This window comes from Lethenteron reissneri, chromosome 61, assembly GCF_015708825.2.
Source record: "Lethenteron reissneri isolate LAM-NWPU_2019-01 chromosome 61, ASM1570882v1, whole genome shotgun sequence".
NCBI lineage: Eukaryota > Metazoa > Chordata > Hyperoartia > Petromyzontiformes > Petromyzontidae > Lethenteron > Lethenteron reissneri.
The window spans coordinates 2,215,517-2,233,082 of record NC_083839.1 but is presented as its reverse complement, the minus strand read 5'-3'; the positions used below and the strand labels follow the sequence as shown (position 1 = coordinate 2,233,082).

At 52.9% G+C, this 17,566-nt stretch overlaps 1 protein-coding gene across 6 annotated transcripts in view; it reads right to left on the bottom strand.

Annotated features, from left to right (window-relative positions):
* LOC133358187 (parathyroid hormone/parathyroid hormone-related peptide receptor-like) overlaps positions 1 to 17,566 on the bottom strand; it is a 61,765-nt gene that overhangs the window by 26,385 nt on the left and 17,814 nt on the right. For 4 of the 6 annotated variants that reach the window (XR_009757026.1, XR_009757027.1, XM_061576400.1 and 1 more), the window contains exons 5-11: positions 17,180 to 17,274; positions 12,961 to 13,144; positions 10,817 to 10,970; positions 9,142 to 9,202; positions 8,281 to 8,347; positions 7,279 to 7,373; positions 261 to 402 (exon numbers count right to left, since the gene is read on the bottom strand). Coding sequence is in view for 4 of the 6 variants with exons in the window: in XM_061576400.1 (XP_061432384.1) it covers positions 261 to 402; positions 7,279 to 7,373; positions 8,281 to 8,347; positions 9,142 to 9,202; positions 10,817 to 10,970; positions 12,961 to 13,144; positions 17,180 to 17,274 (798 nt within the window). In the remaining 2 variants the exon portion in view is untranslated. The remainder of the gene's footprint in view (positions 1 to 260; positions 403 to 7,278; positions 7,374 to 8,280; positions 8,348 to 9,141; positions 9,203 to 10,816; positions 10,971 to 12,960; positions 13,145 to 17,179; positions 17,275 to 17,566) is intronic. The other 2 variants (XM_061576399.1, XM_061576401.1) reach the window with 1 other exon arrangement.

The following is a 17,566-nucleotide window of genomic DNA, read 5'->3' as shown; positions in this document are numbered from 1 at the left end:
GTATACCAAGCGAGGTAGTTAACATCTCCTAGCCACCATGGCACAACAATCGCTCCAACGCCTCCGATTGTCTCCTGAGCGAGAGGCAGACTCCGTGTTTCCGTAGCCTGGGAGCTGCTGAGCAGTGGAAAAAATCACGATCAGCACCCCTCCCCCCCCCCCTGCAGGAACAGAGGGCCCGTGACCTCCTGGGAGAGCAAGCGAGCGAGCGACAGAGAGAGAGAGTGCGAGGACAGGGGAGGAAGGGAGAAGGCGAGTACCTGGAAGGAGTTGAAGAACATTTCGTAGTGCATCTGGATGTGCCAGAGGAGACGGCTGCTGTCAGTGTAAGGCATGGCAATGAAGACGATGTAGTGAACTCCAAACAGGGGCATGAGCACCAGCGTGGATTTCAAGAGCTTGCTAGATACACACGCAAAGGCAAGAGAGAGAGAGAGGCACAGGGGGGTCGGGAGAGAGAAGGAAAGAAATAAATTGGCACGTTTCCATGACCGCTTTGGAACTCGGAACCACTCTAGGTAGTTATACTGGGCCGGAGTAAAAAAATAAAAAGTTTGTTTGCCACCTCTAAGGAATTAGAAATTAATTAAAAAAACTGGGACATATATCATGGGAAGAAGAAGATGAAAAAGTATGTTTCGCAATACTGGAAGCGGGACGAAATATCAATATCATTATTCTAATGCCATTGACGAAAAGCCGGAACTTTTAATTTCGTGGCAAGGCTTACAGATTTCTCAGGAAGGAGCGATTCATCCCAAAAACACAAAGTAGGATTCTGGGAAATTCTAGATTTGAAGCTTTCGTGACTGCAAGGATTCATACTCTTAGGTTCTTTCGGTAAAGTTACGTAGGTAAAAATAATAATAATAAAATAACTGTAGCGTGTGACACACGCTACAGTAATTTTATAGGAGCAGTTACACCTGATGACGGAGGCTTGTGTTGCTTCTAATTTAGTTATTTTCATTTATTATTATTTTATTACTATTATTATTTTTACCTACGTGACTTTACCGAAAGATTCTGGGAAAACCAGCGGAGGTTTCGGTATCTGTTCGGGGCACCATGGTGGCTTCTTTCAGTGGGATTGGCCCTCACATTCGGGTTCACAATCGGTTTTCCCCGAGGTTCTGTTTCGCGAAGATTGCTGCCACAGTTTAGCCAAGTCGACCTATTTTGGTTGAACACGTAGTCGGCTTTCGCGACCAATACTATCCAAAACAGAGGTTTTTTTTGGGTTAGGTCACGTAAATATAAATGTGTCATTAAACCCGCAACCACCCGATATAAACAATTAGTAAGGTTTGTCACGTAAACCAAACATATTTAAGAGCGAAACAGATCTGGTTGTCGCCTGATGATGCTGGTTGTAATTACTAGAGAAACGTCGTACTCGAATTGTAAATGTTGTGGGTTTACTCTCCAACACTCCGGTGTGTGCTGAACTAGTAACCAATTGGCATGTTCTGTTTACATGACAAACCTTACTTATTGGCTGTGTCTGGTGGCGGTGACGAATTGAATGACGCATTTAGATGTACGCAATCTATCCCAAAAATATATATATTGACATATTTTGCCCAAACCGCATGGTCGTGTTAATTTTAAAACAACACGGCTACAAAAAGTAGCAAACATACGCGTATATTTACTTAACATTGCCTGGCCTGACACACGTCTACGTTAAATTCTGTCCATAAAAAAATATTTGGACGTGGTTTCCCAACCACCATCCAACCCCTACGTCGTTGCCTAGATTCCTGCCCAGGGATGGTGCACCCACCCTGGGCTCGGTCACAAGGCCGCAGGGGGCGGAGGGATGGAGGAGGTGGCGTTGGTGTGCGGAATGGGGAAGAGAATGGGAGTGATGGGTACAGGAGTGTTTGCCCAAAACCGAGTGTCTTTCCCCTTCGATTCAAGCGTAGTAGGTTTCCTTCGGGTAATGCGGTTACCGCCCAAGGCAAAGCCAAACACTCGTGAATATGAAATACATACGTTAGGCTTTCATGACCGACATTATGATTCACAATTCGTTTGTTTTGGGTCGGATCGTCGTGCACGTATAGCGTCACCCACCCTCCAAACGAACCGAATTGTCGCGACGTGGAAAAAACGTGCCGATTGATTTTTATTGTTCAGCAACCCGGCAAGTTTTACAACAACTAAAAATATAGAACATTCTGCTTTCTTTTGAACGCAGCCGGTTTGGCTTAAAAGAATAAAATCCAAATTGGGGTACATTTGATCTGTTTGACTGCGCTGGATGGTGGAGGGTTCTGCGTGGCTCCCGTCGATGATCTATAACCCAAAATGAAGCAAATTGTGACTCGTCAATGGAATTGGGCCAAACATCCCAATGCAAGACCCTCTTTAAAAACAACAAACACAAAAACTCTTGAGAGCCTGTGATGCTTTCCTGGGCACACGAAGGGCCTTGCTGTTGCCATAGACGTTTCAAGCCCTAGGCTACGCCAGAGTTTGCGTGAGTCAAAAAAAAGAAAACGCCACGCTTGCTAAATGTTGGTCGGAATGGTCAATAGGCTGATGTGAGCGAGTTTCTTCCCGGTGCACAAGGTAGGCCCTGGGCTGTAACTCTGGCAAGCAGCGGCTGGATCCAAATGGTCATGGAAACGAGGTGAAAGGCAGAGGCAAGGTACGGGGGCACCGATGGGGTGGACATGGTGAGAGAGGAAGAAAGGTGAACAAAAAAGGGTGGACGCAGTGAGAGAGCAGAGAGGCGGCGTGCGGTTGGGGCCGTTGGACCAACGTTGGGCCCAACGTTCCACGGGCCACCCCCCCCCCCCCCCTTATTCATTCACGACAAACCAACGGGCCCTTTGTGGGGCCCTCTTATTGCGCGTGGCTCAGTGGGAATGGTCCCCTTTGGCACTCCCGCTCTGGGTGGCCCCGGGGTTAGGGGTCGGCAACCTGCGGCTACGGAGCCGCATGCGATGGGCCCTTTACGGACTGCAGTGAGGCTCTTGAAATTCGACAAAAAAATGGCTCTTCTTGTTATTTTGGTTGCCGACCCCAGACCATGGAAGGCCAATTTACCATGGGAGTCCAGATTACCATGTATGTCCAGTTTGCCATGGGAGTCCATTCACTATGGAAGTCCAGTTTACCATGGAAGTCCAGTTCAACCATGAAAGTCCAGTTTATCATGGAAGTCCAGTTCACCATGGAAGTCCAGTTCACCATGGAAGTCCAGTTTACCATGGAAGTCCAGTTCACCATGGAAGTCCAGTTTACCATGGAAGTCCAGTTCACCATGGAAGTCCAGTTCACCATGGAAGTCCAGTTTACCATGGAAGTCCAGTTTACCATAGGAGTCCAGTTCACCATGGAAGTCCAGTTCACCATGGAAGTCCAGTTCACCATGGGTAGGGGTTGGCAACCCTGCGGCTTCGGAACCGCAATCGGTGTGGTACTTTAAGGGCAGCTTTCGTGACAGTTATTTAATCAGGACCCACCTTCTCGTATTCACCGCCACAGTGCATTGCGTCTCTTTAAATATTGACGTTTTTTGTTGTTGTTTACCCAATTAGAAAAAAAATGTCTCTTTTTGTTGTTTTAGTTGCCGACCCCTGGGGTTAGGGGAATTCTTTCCATGAGATGCTTCATGGACCGGGAGTGGGGGGTGGGTACACAGAGCAGAGGTTGCAACCGGGTACCCGATACCCGTACCCTACCCGATACCCGGCTACCCGTACCCGGCCGGGTACAGGTAGCCATTTGCGACCCTGATGCGGCCGGGTACGGGTACGGGTAGGCCGTGAGTCACTGGTGAGTAACCGTTTGTCACTCATTTCGGGTAGGGTACGGGTAGGGAACGGGTACCCGTACCTACCCGACTACGGGTACCCATTTGCGACCCTGGTGCGGCCGGGTACGGGTATGGGTAAGGAATCAAAACCCGTTTGTGACCTCTGACACAGAGAGAGAGAGAGAGTGAGACGGGATCTGCCAGTTGTGGAGCGACAGAGGTGAGACAACACGATGCCAAGTGTAGGGCAGAGACAGAACGCAATAAACGAGGGACGGGTGCCGCATGCGTGTACGTGTGTGTGGGCCTGTGTGTGTACGTGTGTGTGGGCGTGTGTGTGTACGTGTGTGTGGGCGTGTGTGTACGTGTGTGTGTGCGTGTGTGTGTACGTGTGTGTGTACGTGTGTGTGTGTGTACGTGTGTGTGTACGTGTGTGTGTACGTGTGTGTGTACGTGTGTGGGTACGTGTGTGTGTGTGTACGTGTGTGTGTACGTGTGTGTGTACGTGTGTGTGTACGTGTGTGGGTACGTGTGTGTGTGTGTACGTGTGTGGGCGTGTGATGCACGCTGAACTTCTTTCGCACCGTACGTAGCCGACCGCGCTAATCGGGGGGGAAGGTGCGTAGAATGGATGGCGACAGTAGAAGTGGAAACGCGGGGAAGTCCGGGGGAGCGACGGAGAGAGAACGGGGACGAGAACACCAAGTGGGGAAGGGAACAACATTTAAAACAAACAAAAACATTATATTTGGGTCTTTCGGTAAAGTCACGTAGATAGGTTTCAAATAAAATAACAAAAAAATTACGAAAAGACTACGACGTTTCTATCGCAACGCAAGCGATCGTCATCAGGAGTGTGTTGCGATCGAAACGTCGTCGTTTTTTTTGTTATTTTCCTTGAACCTATCCACGTGACTTTACCGATAGACCCAAAGAGCATGAATTCCTGCAGTCAAGAAAGCTTTAAGTCAAGAAGCAAAAAACACAATAGCGCTCACGGTGCGAGGCATCGGACGCGGCCGAAAGGAACCCCTTCCCCCCCTCGGCCAGCCACCAACCTTTGAGCGAACCCAACGTGGTGAACAGAAGCAGGTTGCGATAAAGGGTACGGAGCGGACGTGCTGGGATGGACGTTCGTAGCCGACGAGCTATGTGGGACGTAGAGGTAGCATGTGTCTGCTCTTGGGGTGCGTACGAAGAGAGATGTGCGTGAAACTGCGTGCGTGCGTCAGTGTGTGTCTCATGGCGTGTTGTGGGGAGCGGTGGTGCAGCGGTTAGCGCTACGCTGCACTACGAACCAGGCGACCCGAGTTCAATTCCCGCTCGCGACCAACACCGGTGGCGATTATCTGAGCTGGTCCTGGGCCTCCCCTAGGTCGACTCAGCCTCAAATGTGTACCTGGTGCGGTGTGTAAACATCGCCGCTAGGGAGACAAAGGCGGTCGGGCGTGGTGCTGGCTACCCACCCCCTCATGTGCTGTTCCGGCCTTCATAGGTGCTCGCTAACAGCACTTGCCCCTACAGTCTGTTAAGGCTATACGGGGGATCTTTGTCTCATGGCGTGTATGGCGGTGGGGAGCGGTGGTGTAGCGGTTAGCGCTACGCGGCGCTACGAACCCGGCGACCCGAGTTCGATTCCCCGCTCGCGACCAACACTGGTGACGATTATCTGAGCCGGTCCTGGGCCTTCCCCTAGGTCGACTCGGCCTCAAACGAGTACCTGGTGCGGTGAGTAGTAAACATCCCAAACTGAGGGAGACAAAGGTGGGCAGGCAAGGTGCTGGCCACCCACCCCCTCGTGTGCCGTGCCGGCCATCACAGGTGCTACTCGCTAACGGCACTTGCCCCAACAGTCTGTTAAAGCTATACCGGGGATATTTGTCTTTGTCTTTCTGATGCACATGCTCCACTTCCCAAGTAGCATCTTGAGATGCAGTCACATTGAGATTGGGCCCTCCCTAGGTCGACTCAGCCTTAAATGAGTACCTGGTGTGGTGTGCAAACATCGCCACTGGGGAGACAAAGGCGGTCGGGCGTGGCACTGGACAGCCACCCTCTCGTGTACCCCGCCGGCCTTGATAGGTGATCGCTATCAGCACTTGCCCCAACGGTCTGTGAACGCTGAACGGGGGATCTTTGTCGTCTTTGTTGGTAATGTTTGGTGATTCTGGTGCACAAGTGCGTACACGCAGATGCGTGCGCGTGTGTGCGCATGCGATTCTGTGGTGAAAACGCAGCAAGTTGGCACTGCAGGGGGCACAGCATGGGTGCATCAGCCAGTCAACTCGTTCAGTCAACCCATGGCACCTGCTGGGTCTGTCCCGTGACCTCCTGCCAGCAGCGAGCCTCCTCCGACACTGCACGTGACAGCCTCAAAGTGCACCTAGCCTGGCGCAGGTGCCGTGGTGACGTCACCGTCACTTAGTGGCGAAGTGCGGGTATTGGGTATCGGTATGATTCAGCGTACGTCTGCGCGTGTCATTGTGTGTACGTAGGGGCGCGTGTGCGTGCATCTTAGTGTTTGTGTGCAACTCTTGTCATTTTGGTTGCCGACCTCTGACCGTGGAAATCCAGTTCACCATGCGAGTCCAGTTCACTATGGAAGTCCAGTTCACCATGGAAATCCAGATTACTATCGAAATCCAGTTTACCATGAAAGTCCAGTTTACCATGAGAGTCCAGTTTACCATGAGAGTCCAGTTTACCATGGAAGTCCAGTTTACCATGACAGTCCAGTTTACCATGGAAGTCCAGTTTACCATGAGAGCCCAGTTTACCATGGAAGTACAGTTTACCATGGAAGTACAGTTTACCATGGAAGTTCAGTTCACCATGGAAATCCAGATTACTATCGAAATCCAGTTTACCATGGCAGTCCAGTTTACCATGAGAGTCCAGTTTACCATGGAAGTCCAGTTTACCATGAGAGTCCAGTTTACCATGAGAGTCCAGTTTACCATGGAAGTCCAGTTTACCATGGAAGTCCAGTTTACCATGAGAGTCCAGTTTACCATGGAAGTCCAGTTTACCATGAGAGTCCAGTTTACCATGAGAGTCCAGTTTACCATGGAAGTCCAGTTTACCATGAGAGCCCAGTTTACCATGGAAGTACAGTTTACCATGGAAGTTCAGTTCACTATGAGAGTCCAATCTTAATTTTGGAGCTTTCGTGACTGCAGTTTACCATGGAAGTCCAGTTTACTATGGAAATCCAGTTCACCATGAAAATCCAGATTACTATCGAAATCCAGTTTACCATCGAAATCCAGTTTACCATGAGAGCCCAGTTTACCATGGAAGTACAGTTTACCATGGAAGTACAGTTTACCATGGAAGTTCAGTTCACTATGAGAGTCCAATCTTAATTTTGGAGCCTTCGTGACTGCAGTTTACCATGGAAGTCCAGTTTACTATGGAAATCCAGTTTACCATGGAAGTCCAGTTTTCCATGGAAGTGAAGAACACGGACCGCGTACGTCGAGGCGAGAATGGGTGCCCGGTGACCTCACCGGTACTGCTGTTTGGTGTCGCAGCGGCCGGCGTTGGACTCGCGCAGTTTTGTGGCGAGCACGCGGACGATGTTGATGAACAAGATGAAGTTCACCTTGCGATGGGGGGCAGGGGGGGGGCAGGGGGGGAAGGGGCAGCAGGTCGGGAAACGTAACGAAGCGTCGGTCAACCTTGATTTGAAGGTCAACGTCAATTCCTCGCACTCGCGACAGAGCGAACGAAAAACCACGAAGATCCGCCGCCGGCCGCCACCACCACCACCACCCCGTATAGCCTGAACAGAATTTCCCCCCCAGTGTCTCCCTTAGACCCCCCCCGCCTCCCACCCCTCCCCCCACCCCCTCACCACCCACCACCCCCCACCTCCACCCCGCCCAGTAGACATGGAACGTTGGGCCCAATGTTGGTCCGATGGTTACAACCGCAACGCCGCCTCCCTGCATCTCTCGCCGCGTCCCACACCCATTGGTGACCTCTCTTGCTCTCTCACCGTGGTCCAGAGGTTGCAAACGGGTTTTGATTCCTTACCCGTACCCGTACCCTGCCGCACCAGGGTCGCAAACGGGTATCCGTACCCGGCCGTACCCGTACCCTACCCGTACCCGGCCGGGTACGGGTAGGGTACGGGTATCGGGTACCTGATTGCGACGTCTGGGATGAAGCCATGTTGCAGGCGCGGGTGGGTTGATTCTAGGAACTTGAATTGTGAGAAGAGACAAGACGTTGGGAAATGAGTGACAAACGGTGACTCACCAGTGACTCACGGCCTACCCGTACCTGTACCCGGCCGCACCAGGGTCGCAAACGGCTACCCGTACCCGGGTACGGGTAGCCGGGTATCAGGTAGGGTACGGGTATCGGGTACCCGGTTGCGACCTCTGCCGTGGTCCACCCCAGGTCACCCACCCACCCCACGCCACTGGGGCCTCCTTGGGGAACGGGCGGTTCCGTTTCACACCGGGGGCTCGTTGAAGGGTGCAAGAAAATTCACGGCAGCTTACCAGGATGGCAAGCAGGATGGGCACCTGGTAGATCCACTTGAAGTTGCCAGCACTGAGGTCCCAGCACCTGTTTCACGGAGCCAGAAACATTAACCACCGTCACCACGTAGCAATAATAATAACAGTAATATATTTTTACTTCTTCTTGGTTCTTTCGGTAAAGTCACGTAGAAGGGAAATAATAAAATAACAAAAATAAAAAGACAGCGTCCGACACACCTGTTCTTCACCTGAGGACGGCTGCTTGCGTTGTGGCCGAAACGTCGTGAAAATTATTTTATTATGTTTTATTTTTATTATTTTATATTTCCCTTCTACATGACTTTACCGAAAAATACAAGAAAATGAATCCCTGCAGTCACGACAGCTTTCAATCGAAATATTTTAACTTGCAACGTGTCACACGATATTCGCTCGCTCTGTCATAATACACTGTCCTTGAAGTATTGCGGTCTATGCAAACATGACTCCTTGTAAAAAGGTGTCAGTTTTGTTGCCAGATAGAAGGGTAAAAAACCAATTATCATATTTTTACTGGCAAATGAGGTTCCCATAGTGTAGATGCTTGCCCCGAGCTCTCATACTCTGATGGTGCATTGTCTTTGAGTTGTGCGCCTTTTGGCGTCATCTGGTCTAACCCATGTGACACTCGGCTTTTGTTTGTATTATGACTGCAGGTTTTGCGGTCTATGCAAACATGATTCCTTGTACAAATGTGTCAGTTTTGTTGCCAGATAGAAGGGTAAAAAAACAATTATCAACGAAAAAAGAGTTGCGTGTGTGTGCGTGACAGAGAGAGACATAGGCACTCGCAATAACGCACTGTGTATAAAATGAAGAACGGTGATTAATAATACGTACTGAGTGTCGGCAAAAGTAGCTCTCACGCTAACCCAAGCAGCCACAAACACAGCTGGCACGCCTGGAGGAAGAGCACACAACGCACACATTTTTCTTTGACCGTGACCTCCGGATTAAAAGATGCTCCGGAAAGTAAGATCTCACCCACAAAACATAGTTTTTTCCCTCCCCCCCCCCCCCCCGGTGTCAATAAAGTTATATGAATCTGTCTTCTTGGTTCTTTCGGTAAAGTCACGTAGAAGGGAAATAATAAAATAATTAAAATAAAACATAATAAAATAATTTTCACTGTGAGAATCATTTTATAATGTTTTATTTTTTTAATAATAAATAATTCTCGCTGTGAGAATTATTTTATGTTTGATTTTTCTTATTTTATTATTTCCCTTCCACGTGACTTTACCGAAAGAACCAAGAAGATGAATCCCTGCAGTCAGGAAAGCTTTAAATCGAAATATATGAATCTGATCAAACAAACGAGACTAAGATCCCCCGTGTAGCCTCCACAGACTTTTGGGGCAAGTGCTGTCCGCGAGTTCCTACGTAGACCGGGTCGCCGGGTACGTAGCGCAGCGCGCTAACCGCTACACTGCCGCTCCCCACGAAACAAACGCACGCACACACGTAGACATCCGCATACACGCGCCTACACGATTACAACAATAATAATTTTAATTTCGATTTAAAGCTTTCGTGACTGCAGGGATTCATCTTCTTGGTTCTTTCGGTAAAGTCATCACGTAGAAGGGAAATAATACAATAAAAATAAAACATAATAAAATAATTCTCACGACGTTTCGGCCACAACGCAAGCAGCCGTCCTCAGGTGAAGACCAGGTCTGTCGGGGAGACAGCGTCTGAATGAAACACCACCACGCTTGGAGCGTATATTTGAGCTGGGTTGGAATAATAATTTACATTTACGAGGCACAATTCATCCAGGGACCTCAGTGCTCCGTGCACGAAATTTTGAAATAAAAACACTGCAAAGTCCACGGGGTCATAGGTGCAGTGGTTCTGAATCCTCTACTGCAGCCTGGTTCTCAGAAAGGGCATCTCGCACCCCCACCAGCGGTTTGCGACGCACCCCAGATTAAGAACCACGTGGTCGACACGTGGAAAGTTGCAGGCCTGCGGGGACGAAACAGGCGTGAGTCTGGCCAGAGGGGACCGAAGCGGGGGCCGAGAGCCCTCGTTTCGCGTAGCCGCTGGCAGCAGGGAGCCATTCCCCATGTGTCTTGGTGCAGCGCGCCCAGACACGTGGAACGAAAGGCCTCTGTTGATTGGTTACTCTGGTGGGGGGGGGGGGGGGCAGTAGGGCGGTGGGGAGGTGGCGGGGGGTGTCCTTCACTTCAGGGGGCCCCAACCCCTGGGCCGTGGACCGGTACCGGTCCGTGGCCTGTTAGGAACCGGGCCGAACAGCAACAGGAGGTGAGAGCGGTGAGTCCGTGCGTGGCCCGGCCCCGTTATTTCAGTAGCAGTTTTGGTAAACCCACAAGCTCTAACCCCCTAGCCAACATGAGTACAAAAAACAAACGTCGCTGGAGAGCTTCTTTGAAAAGTGGTAAAGACCCAATGATGACCCCCCCCCACCCTCCCCCGGTCCGTGAAAAAATTGTCTTCCACGAAACCGATCCCTGGTGGCAGAAAGGTTGTGGATCGCTTGCTCGTTTACCCCATCCGATGAGAGTGAAGCCGCCGAGGTACTTCTTGTCGGAGAAGAACGCCATGAAGATGAGGCTGTGCAGGTAGAGCCCCTCGACGAGGATCCAGTAGTAGTTGGTCGCGAGGAAGTAGAGGAAGAGCGTCACCACCACCTTGCAGCCCACCTGTGAGTGGAAACGAGTTTGGGCCCAAAATTTCGATTTAAAGCTTTCGTGACTGCAGGGATTCATCTTCTTGGTTCGTTCGGTAAAGTCACGTAGAAGGGAAATAATAAAACATAATAAAATAATTCTCACGACGTTTCGGCCACAACGCAAGCAGCCGTCCTCAGGTGAAGACCAGGTCTGTCTCCCCAGGTCTGTCGGGGAGACAGACCTGGTCTTCACCTGAGTACGGCTGCCTGCTTGCGTTGTGGCCGAAACGTCGTGAGAATTATTTCATTATGTTTTTTTTTTCTACGTGACTTTACCGAAAGAACCAAGAAGATGAGTTTGGGCCCATTCCACGGATTGCCTCTGCAACTAGCAACTAGCCGCATCAGGCGACAGCCAGAACCCCGACTTTGCCAATGAGACCCAGAAGGTTGAAACCGGCCCCCAACTGCTGCTCGCTAAATATTGGTCCGCAAAGCCAATGGGGTCAGTTGAAGCAAAACCGTGTGGTCGTTTATACGTGGAGAGGCAGAAGAAATCGAGTCTTGCTTACATTTGCTTTCACCCAATTTTATTCAGATGTTTAAAAAAAACATTACTCTAACTTAAATTCGGATAAAAAAAAAACCATAATTAAACACGACGAGAGAAAAATAACGTCTCACCACAAAAAATGCATCCGCAAGCATTTGCAGAAATCCGATTACTCAGAAACCCTTATCTCCAACTCCCGTAGCACCGCGTATACACCACGGCAATATCCAGGGTTCATAATCAACGTTTTTGGGTTTAGATCGCGTTTATTTATAAATGTGTCGTAACCCTCCACCACCCGACACGGCCAATCAGTAAAAATGTGTCACGTTGACAAAGACAAATAGTTCACTGCTTTAGCCCACCGGTGTGTTGAAGCCACAACATTTACAATTTGAGTACGACGTTTCGCTGGTAATTGCATCCAGCATCATCGGGCAATTCACCATTCTGGCGAATTGCCCGATGATGCTGGATGCACCATTCTGGCGAATTGCCCGATGATGCTGGATGCAATTACCAGCGAAACGTCGTACTCAAATTGTAAATGTTGTGGCTTCAACACACCGGTGGGCTAAAGCAGTGAACTATTTGTCTTTGTCAACGTGACACATTTTTACTGATTGGCCGTGTCGGGTGGTGGAGGGTTACGACACATTTATAAATAAACGCGATCTAAACCCAAAAACGTTGATTATGAATAACATTGGTCGCGAAAGCCTACGTGTTAAACTGAATATCCAGGGTGTTGATGCAGAGCTCCCAGAGCACCCCGTTACAATTTGGGCTTCAAGATTAACGAAGGGCTGCAATGACATTGTGCCGTGAGAACTCCCGTGGCAAAAAACATAAATAGACTATGGCCCCCCCCCGTCAGCCCCCCCTCCGCCTCCCCCCGCCACCTCCTCCGCCACCTCCCCCCCTCCCCCCGCCTCCCCCCCCCGCCGCTTCCCCCCCCCTGCCTCCCCCCCTACTGACTCCCCCCCACCCCTATCCCCCCGACCATCACTCTCCCCCACCACTCCCCAACACCCCCCACTCCTCTACTCCTTCGACTTGCTAACGATGTTGTTGTTTCTGCTGCTATTGTTCTTGTTCAATTTAACACGTAGGCTTTCGCGACCAATATTATTCATAATATAGGTTTTAGGGTCAGATCGCGTTATTTATAAATGTGTCGTAACCCTCCACCACCCGACACGGCCAAACAGTAAAAACAGTAAAAAAATTATCAGCGAAACGTCGTACTACTCAAATTTAAAAATGCTGTTGATCCTCTCTTCAGCACACCGGTGGGCTAAAGAAGTGAACTATTTTGTCCTTTAAAAACGTGACACATTTTTTTACTGTTTGGCCGTGTCGGGTGGTGGAGGGTTACGACACATTTATACAAAAAAACGCGATCTGACCCAAAAACCTTTATTATTAATTGTTGTTGTTGTTGTTGACGCCCCGCCCGCGTACGTACGTATTGCATCTTGTCCTGCGGCGCCTCGCTGATCGCACGGAGGTCGTCGGCCGCAAAGGCCTCGATGTCGTGGATGCCCGAGCGCGAGTAGAGCACCGAGTCCTTGACGAAGATGCTCACCGCGCGCAGCATGAACGACACGAAGAGGTGCGTGTGGATGTAGTTGCGCGTGCAGTGCAGGCGCCTGCGGTGGGAGGGGTGGGGTGGGGTGAGGTGTGGTGGGTGGGGTGGGGTGGGTGAGGTGAGGTGGGTGGGGTGTGGTGGGTGGGGTGAGGTGGGTGGGGTGGGTGGGTGGGGTGGGTGGGGTGGGTGGGGTGGGTGGGGTGAGGTGGGTGGGGTGAGGTGGGTGGGGTGAGGTGGGTGGGGTGTGGTGGGTGGGATGAGGTGGGTGGGGTGAGGTGGGTGGGGTGTGGTGGGTGGGGTGAGGTGGGTGGGGTGGGGTGGGTGGGGTGGGTGGGATGGGTGGGGTAGGGTGGGGTGGGTGGGGTGGGGTGAGGTGGGTGGGGTGAAGTGGGTGGGGTGAGGTGGGGTAGGGTGGGTGGGGTGGAGTGGGGTGAGGTGGGTGAGGTGGGTGAGGTGGGGTGGGGTGGGTGGAGTGGGTGGGGTGGGGTGGGTGGGGTGGGTGGGGTGGGTGGAGTGGGTGGGGTGGGGTGGGTGGGGTGGGTGGGGTGAGGTGGGTGGGGTGAGGTGGGGTGGGGTGGGTGGGGTGAGGTGGGTGGGGTGGAGTGGGGTGGGGTGGGTGGGGTGAGGTGGGTGGGGTGGGTGGGTGGGGTGGAGTGGGGTGGGGTGGGTGGGGTGGGTGGGGTGAGGTGGGGTAGGGTGGGTGGGGGGGTGAGGTGGGTGAGGTGGGGTGGGGTGGGTGGGGTGAGGTGGGTGGGGTGGGGTGGGTGGGGTGGAGTGGGGTGGGGTGGGGTGGGTGGGGTGAGGTGGGTGGGTGGGGTGGGTGGTTTGGGTGAGGTGGGTGGGTGGGGTAGGTGGGGTGGGTGGGGTGGGTGGGGTAGGTGGGGTGGGTGGGTTGGGGTGTGGTGGGTGGGGTGAGGTGGGTGTGGTGGGTGGGTGGGGTGAGGTGGGTGGGGTGGGTGGGGTGTGGTGGGTGGGGTGGGGTGGGTGGGGTGGGTGGGGTGGAGTGGGGTGGGGTGGATGGGGTGAGGTGGGTGGGTGGGTGGGGTGGGTGGGGTGTGGTGTGGTGGGGTGGGGTGAGGTGGGTGGGTAGGTGGGTGGGTGGGTGGGTGGGTGGGGTGGGTGGGTGGGTGGGTGGGGTGGGTGGGGTGGGGTGAGGTGGGGTGGGTTGGGTGAGGTGGATGGGTGGGGTAGGTGGGGTGGGGTGGGTGGGGTGGGTGGGTTGGGGTGAGGTGGGTGGGGTGTGGTGGGTGGGGTGAGGAGGGTGGGGCGGGTGGGGTGGGGTGAGGAGGGTGGGGTGGGTGAGGTGGGGTGGGTGGGGTGGGGTGGGGTGAGGTGGGTGGGGTGTGGTGGGTGGGGTGGGTTGGGGTGAGGTGGGTGGGGTGTGATGGGTGGGGTGGGTGGGTTGGGGTGAGGTGGGTGGGGCGGGTGGGGTGGGTGAGGTGGGGTGTGGTGGGTGGGGTGAGGAGGGTGGGGCGGGTGGGTGAGGTGGGGTGGGTGGGGTGGGGTGGGGTGAGGTGGGTGGGGTGTGGTGGGTGGGGTGGGTTGGGATGAGGTGGGTGGGGTGTGGTGGGTGGGGTGGGTGGGTTGGGGTGAGGTGGGTGGGGTGGGTGGGGCGGGTGGGGTGGGTGAGGTGAGGTGGGTGGGGAACACAACAACAACAACGACGACGGAGAAAAACCTCAAATCTCACCACACTTCACTTCTATGGCACCGACGTCGCTGGTCGAACCGACGCGTCTCCACACCCCCCCCTCCCCTCCCCCATAATATTGGGAACGTGGTGAAATGAAGATCTATCGATTGATCGATCGGCGTTCTCTCCATCGGGGGGGGGGGGGGGGCGCATACGCGTTTCGTTGAATGACGAGCACCGCCCACGCGTTTGCGCTGGATCCGCGATCGGGGGGGGGGGCAAGAGGGTGCGAGGGGGGGCAGGTGGAGGGGAATGGGGAGCCGGGGGGGTGGATGGGGGGGAGGGGGGGTGGAGGAGGAGGGGGGGGTGCAAGATAAGTGGGACAGGGAACGGGGGGGGGGGAAGCGCCGACTGAGGAGGGTCCACGTGACCGGCGCTGCTGTGCGGAGACCCACGACCCGGCAAAGAGCGATTTAGTTATCGGAACTTCGCTTGTCCCCCTCCCTGCCCCCCACCTGCCCCCCCTTGCCCCTCCCCCCACCCCACTGGACATCCGGAGAGACCACCACTGAACCGTTTTCATCCCGAAAATGTCCTCTCAAACAAACCCGCCAATTGCCTAGGGGACCGCTCGGGTCCTCCCGGCTCCCTCCCTCCCGGAGCCTCGCGAGTGCCTCCTCGTTCCTTCGTGCAAAGAAAACATTTTATTTATTTTTGCTTCAACTTCGTTCGGTAGAAGGGAGGGAGAGAGAAAAGGAAAAGTCTCTGTTGCTTTTCCGCTGCTCCGTGTTTCTTGGAATCCCTTTGCTGGTGCTCATCAACAGCTCGAATCTCCTTCACTCCCCCCCCCCCCCCCTCCCTCTTTATAATGATCATAATAGCGCATAGTCTTTGGTTCTTTCGGTAAATATACTCGTAGTTTTTTCGGTAAAGTCACCATGTAGGTAAAAAATTAAATTTAAATTAATAAAAAATAAAATAATAAAATGCACGACGTTTCGGAGGCAACACAAGTCTCCGTCATCAGGTGGGACCGTCACAGCCAGATTTGCTGTATCAAGTGATTAATTTTAATTTCATTTTTTTACCTACGTGACTTTACCGAAAAAACTACGAGTATGAATCCTTGCAGTCACGAAAGCTTCAAATCTTTCGGTAAAGTCACGTAGGTAGAAAAAATAAATATATCACTTTTTACCGAAAGAACCAAAGAGTATGGATTCCTGCAGTCACGAAAGTTTCAAACCAATGACAGCGCAGAAAACTAAAAACACATTCCTGCGGAGGGAGCTGGTAGGAACGTCGGGTTGCTCGGTCAATGGCCTGTAGGGTCAACGGCGGCGTGGTGTATTCCGCAAATATGGCCGACTGTGAGGGCGGGCACAAGCCGGCGTGAGTAGGTTAACGTTGAGTTGTATAAGGGCACCACGGGGTGACCAGCCCCTCCCCACCCTCCCCACCCTCCCCACCCAGCCCCACCCCTCCCACCCCCCACCCAGCCCCACCCTCCCCACCCAGCCCCTCCCGTATATTTAGAGTTTGCGTGTCTCTTTCTCATCATCATCATCATCACGGTGGCTATGAGATGTGAACTACCTCGCCTGGTCTACAGGAGGTCGTGAGTTCGATGAAGACCCTGACGCCTGCTACTGTATATTTGCAGTTTGCGTGTCTCTCTTTCATCATCATCACGGTGGCCAGGAGATGTTAACTACCTCGCCTGGTATGCAGGAGGTCGTGGGTTCCATCCTGACGCCTGCTGCTGCTGCTGTATATTTTGAGTTTTCGGTGTCTCTCTCTCTGTCCCCGTGTTCGTGTGATTTTTTTCTCAGGTTCCTCCGGGTTTTCACCCAACACATTTAGACTCAACATCACGCGTTTAGGGTATTTGGCTGGTAGTATAAATGTCCACATGATGATGATGATGATAAGCCACTTCCATTGAGCTATCATTTGTGCTGGCCAGCTCGCTTCTGATAAAGCGCTACATAGCTCAGGGGGCCTTAACGTGATGAACTTAAAAAGTAAAATAGCGGCGGTGTCGTTGCTGCTGTAGCTCACTCAGCACCGCGGATCTCCCGTGTAAGACAAACACGAAACATTCCCCGGGCGACAACCCAACCGGCCAAACGGGAACCAATCCACGCAGCACTTTAGGAGCCGTCCATAAATGACGTCACGCGATTGTGTACGATTTTTGACCCCCCCCACCCCCTCGTCACACGGCGTCACAAAAAGTCTGAACCCCCCCCCCCTCAAATATGACGTCACAAAGCTCTGTCCTCCCAACCCCCCCCCCCCCCCCCAAAAACCATATTTCCATTTTGAAAATAAAAGCACAGTCGCATTTGCGTTGGTAATAACATCCTGCATCATCGGGCGATTTGCCCGAATAGTGAATAATTATTATGAGAGACAGAGAGAAGGGGGGGGGCGTAACGGGGGGGAATCGCGTCGCCTCACTTGAAGTATCCGAGGACGAAGACTGCGACGGACAGGGAGCTGACGGACACGGAGTAGCCCACGGTGTACATCACGTAGAGCCGCTCGAACACGTCCTATGTGCGAGACGGACACACATCACCGGCACCGCCGACAGACCCGCTGGGGGGCGGGGGGCAGAGTGCTGTCAGCGAGCAAAGGCCGGCACCGCACACGCCATCCCCGCCCGCCTTTGTCTCCCCGGCAAAACGATGTTCACATCTGCGATTGGCTACGGTCGGCTACGTACGGCGCGAAAGAAGTTCGCCGCACGTACACACACCGCACCTCCGATTGGCTACGGCCGGCTACATACGGCGCGAAAGAAGTTCAACGCACGTACACACACCGCACCTCCGATTAGCTACG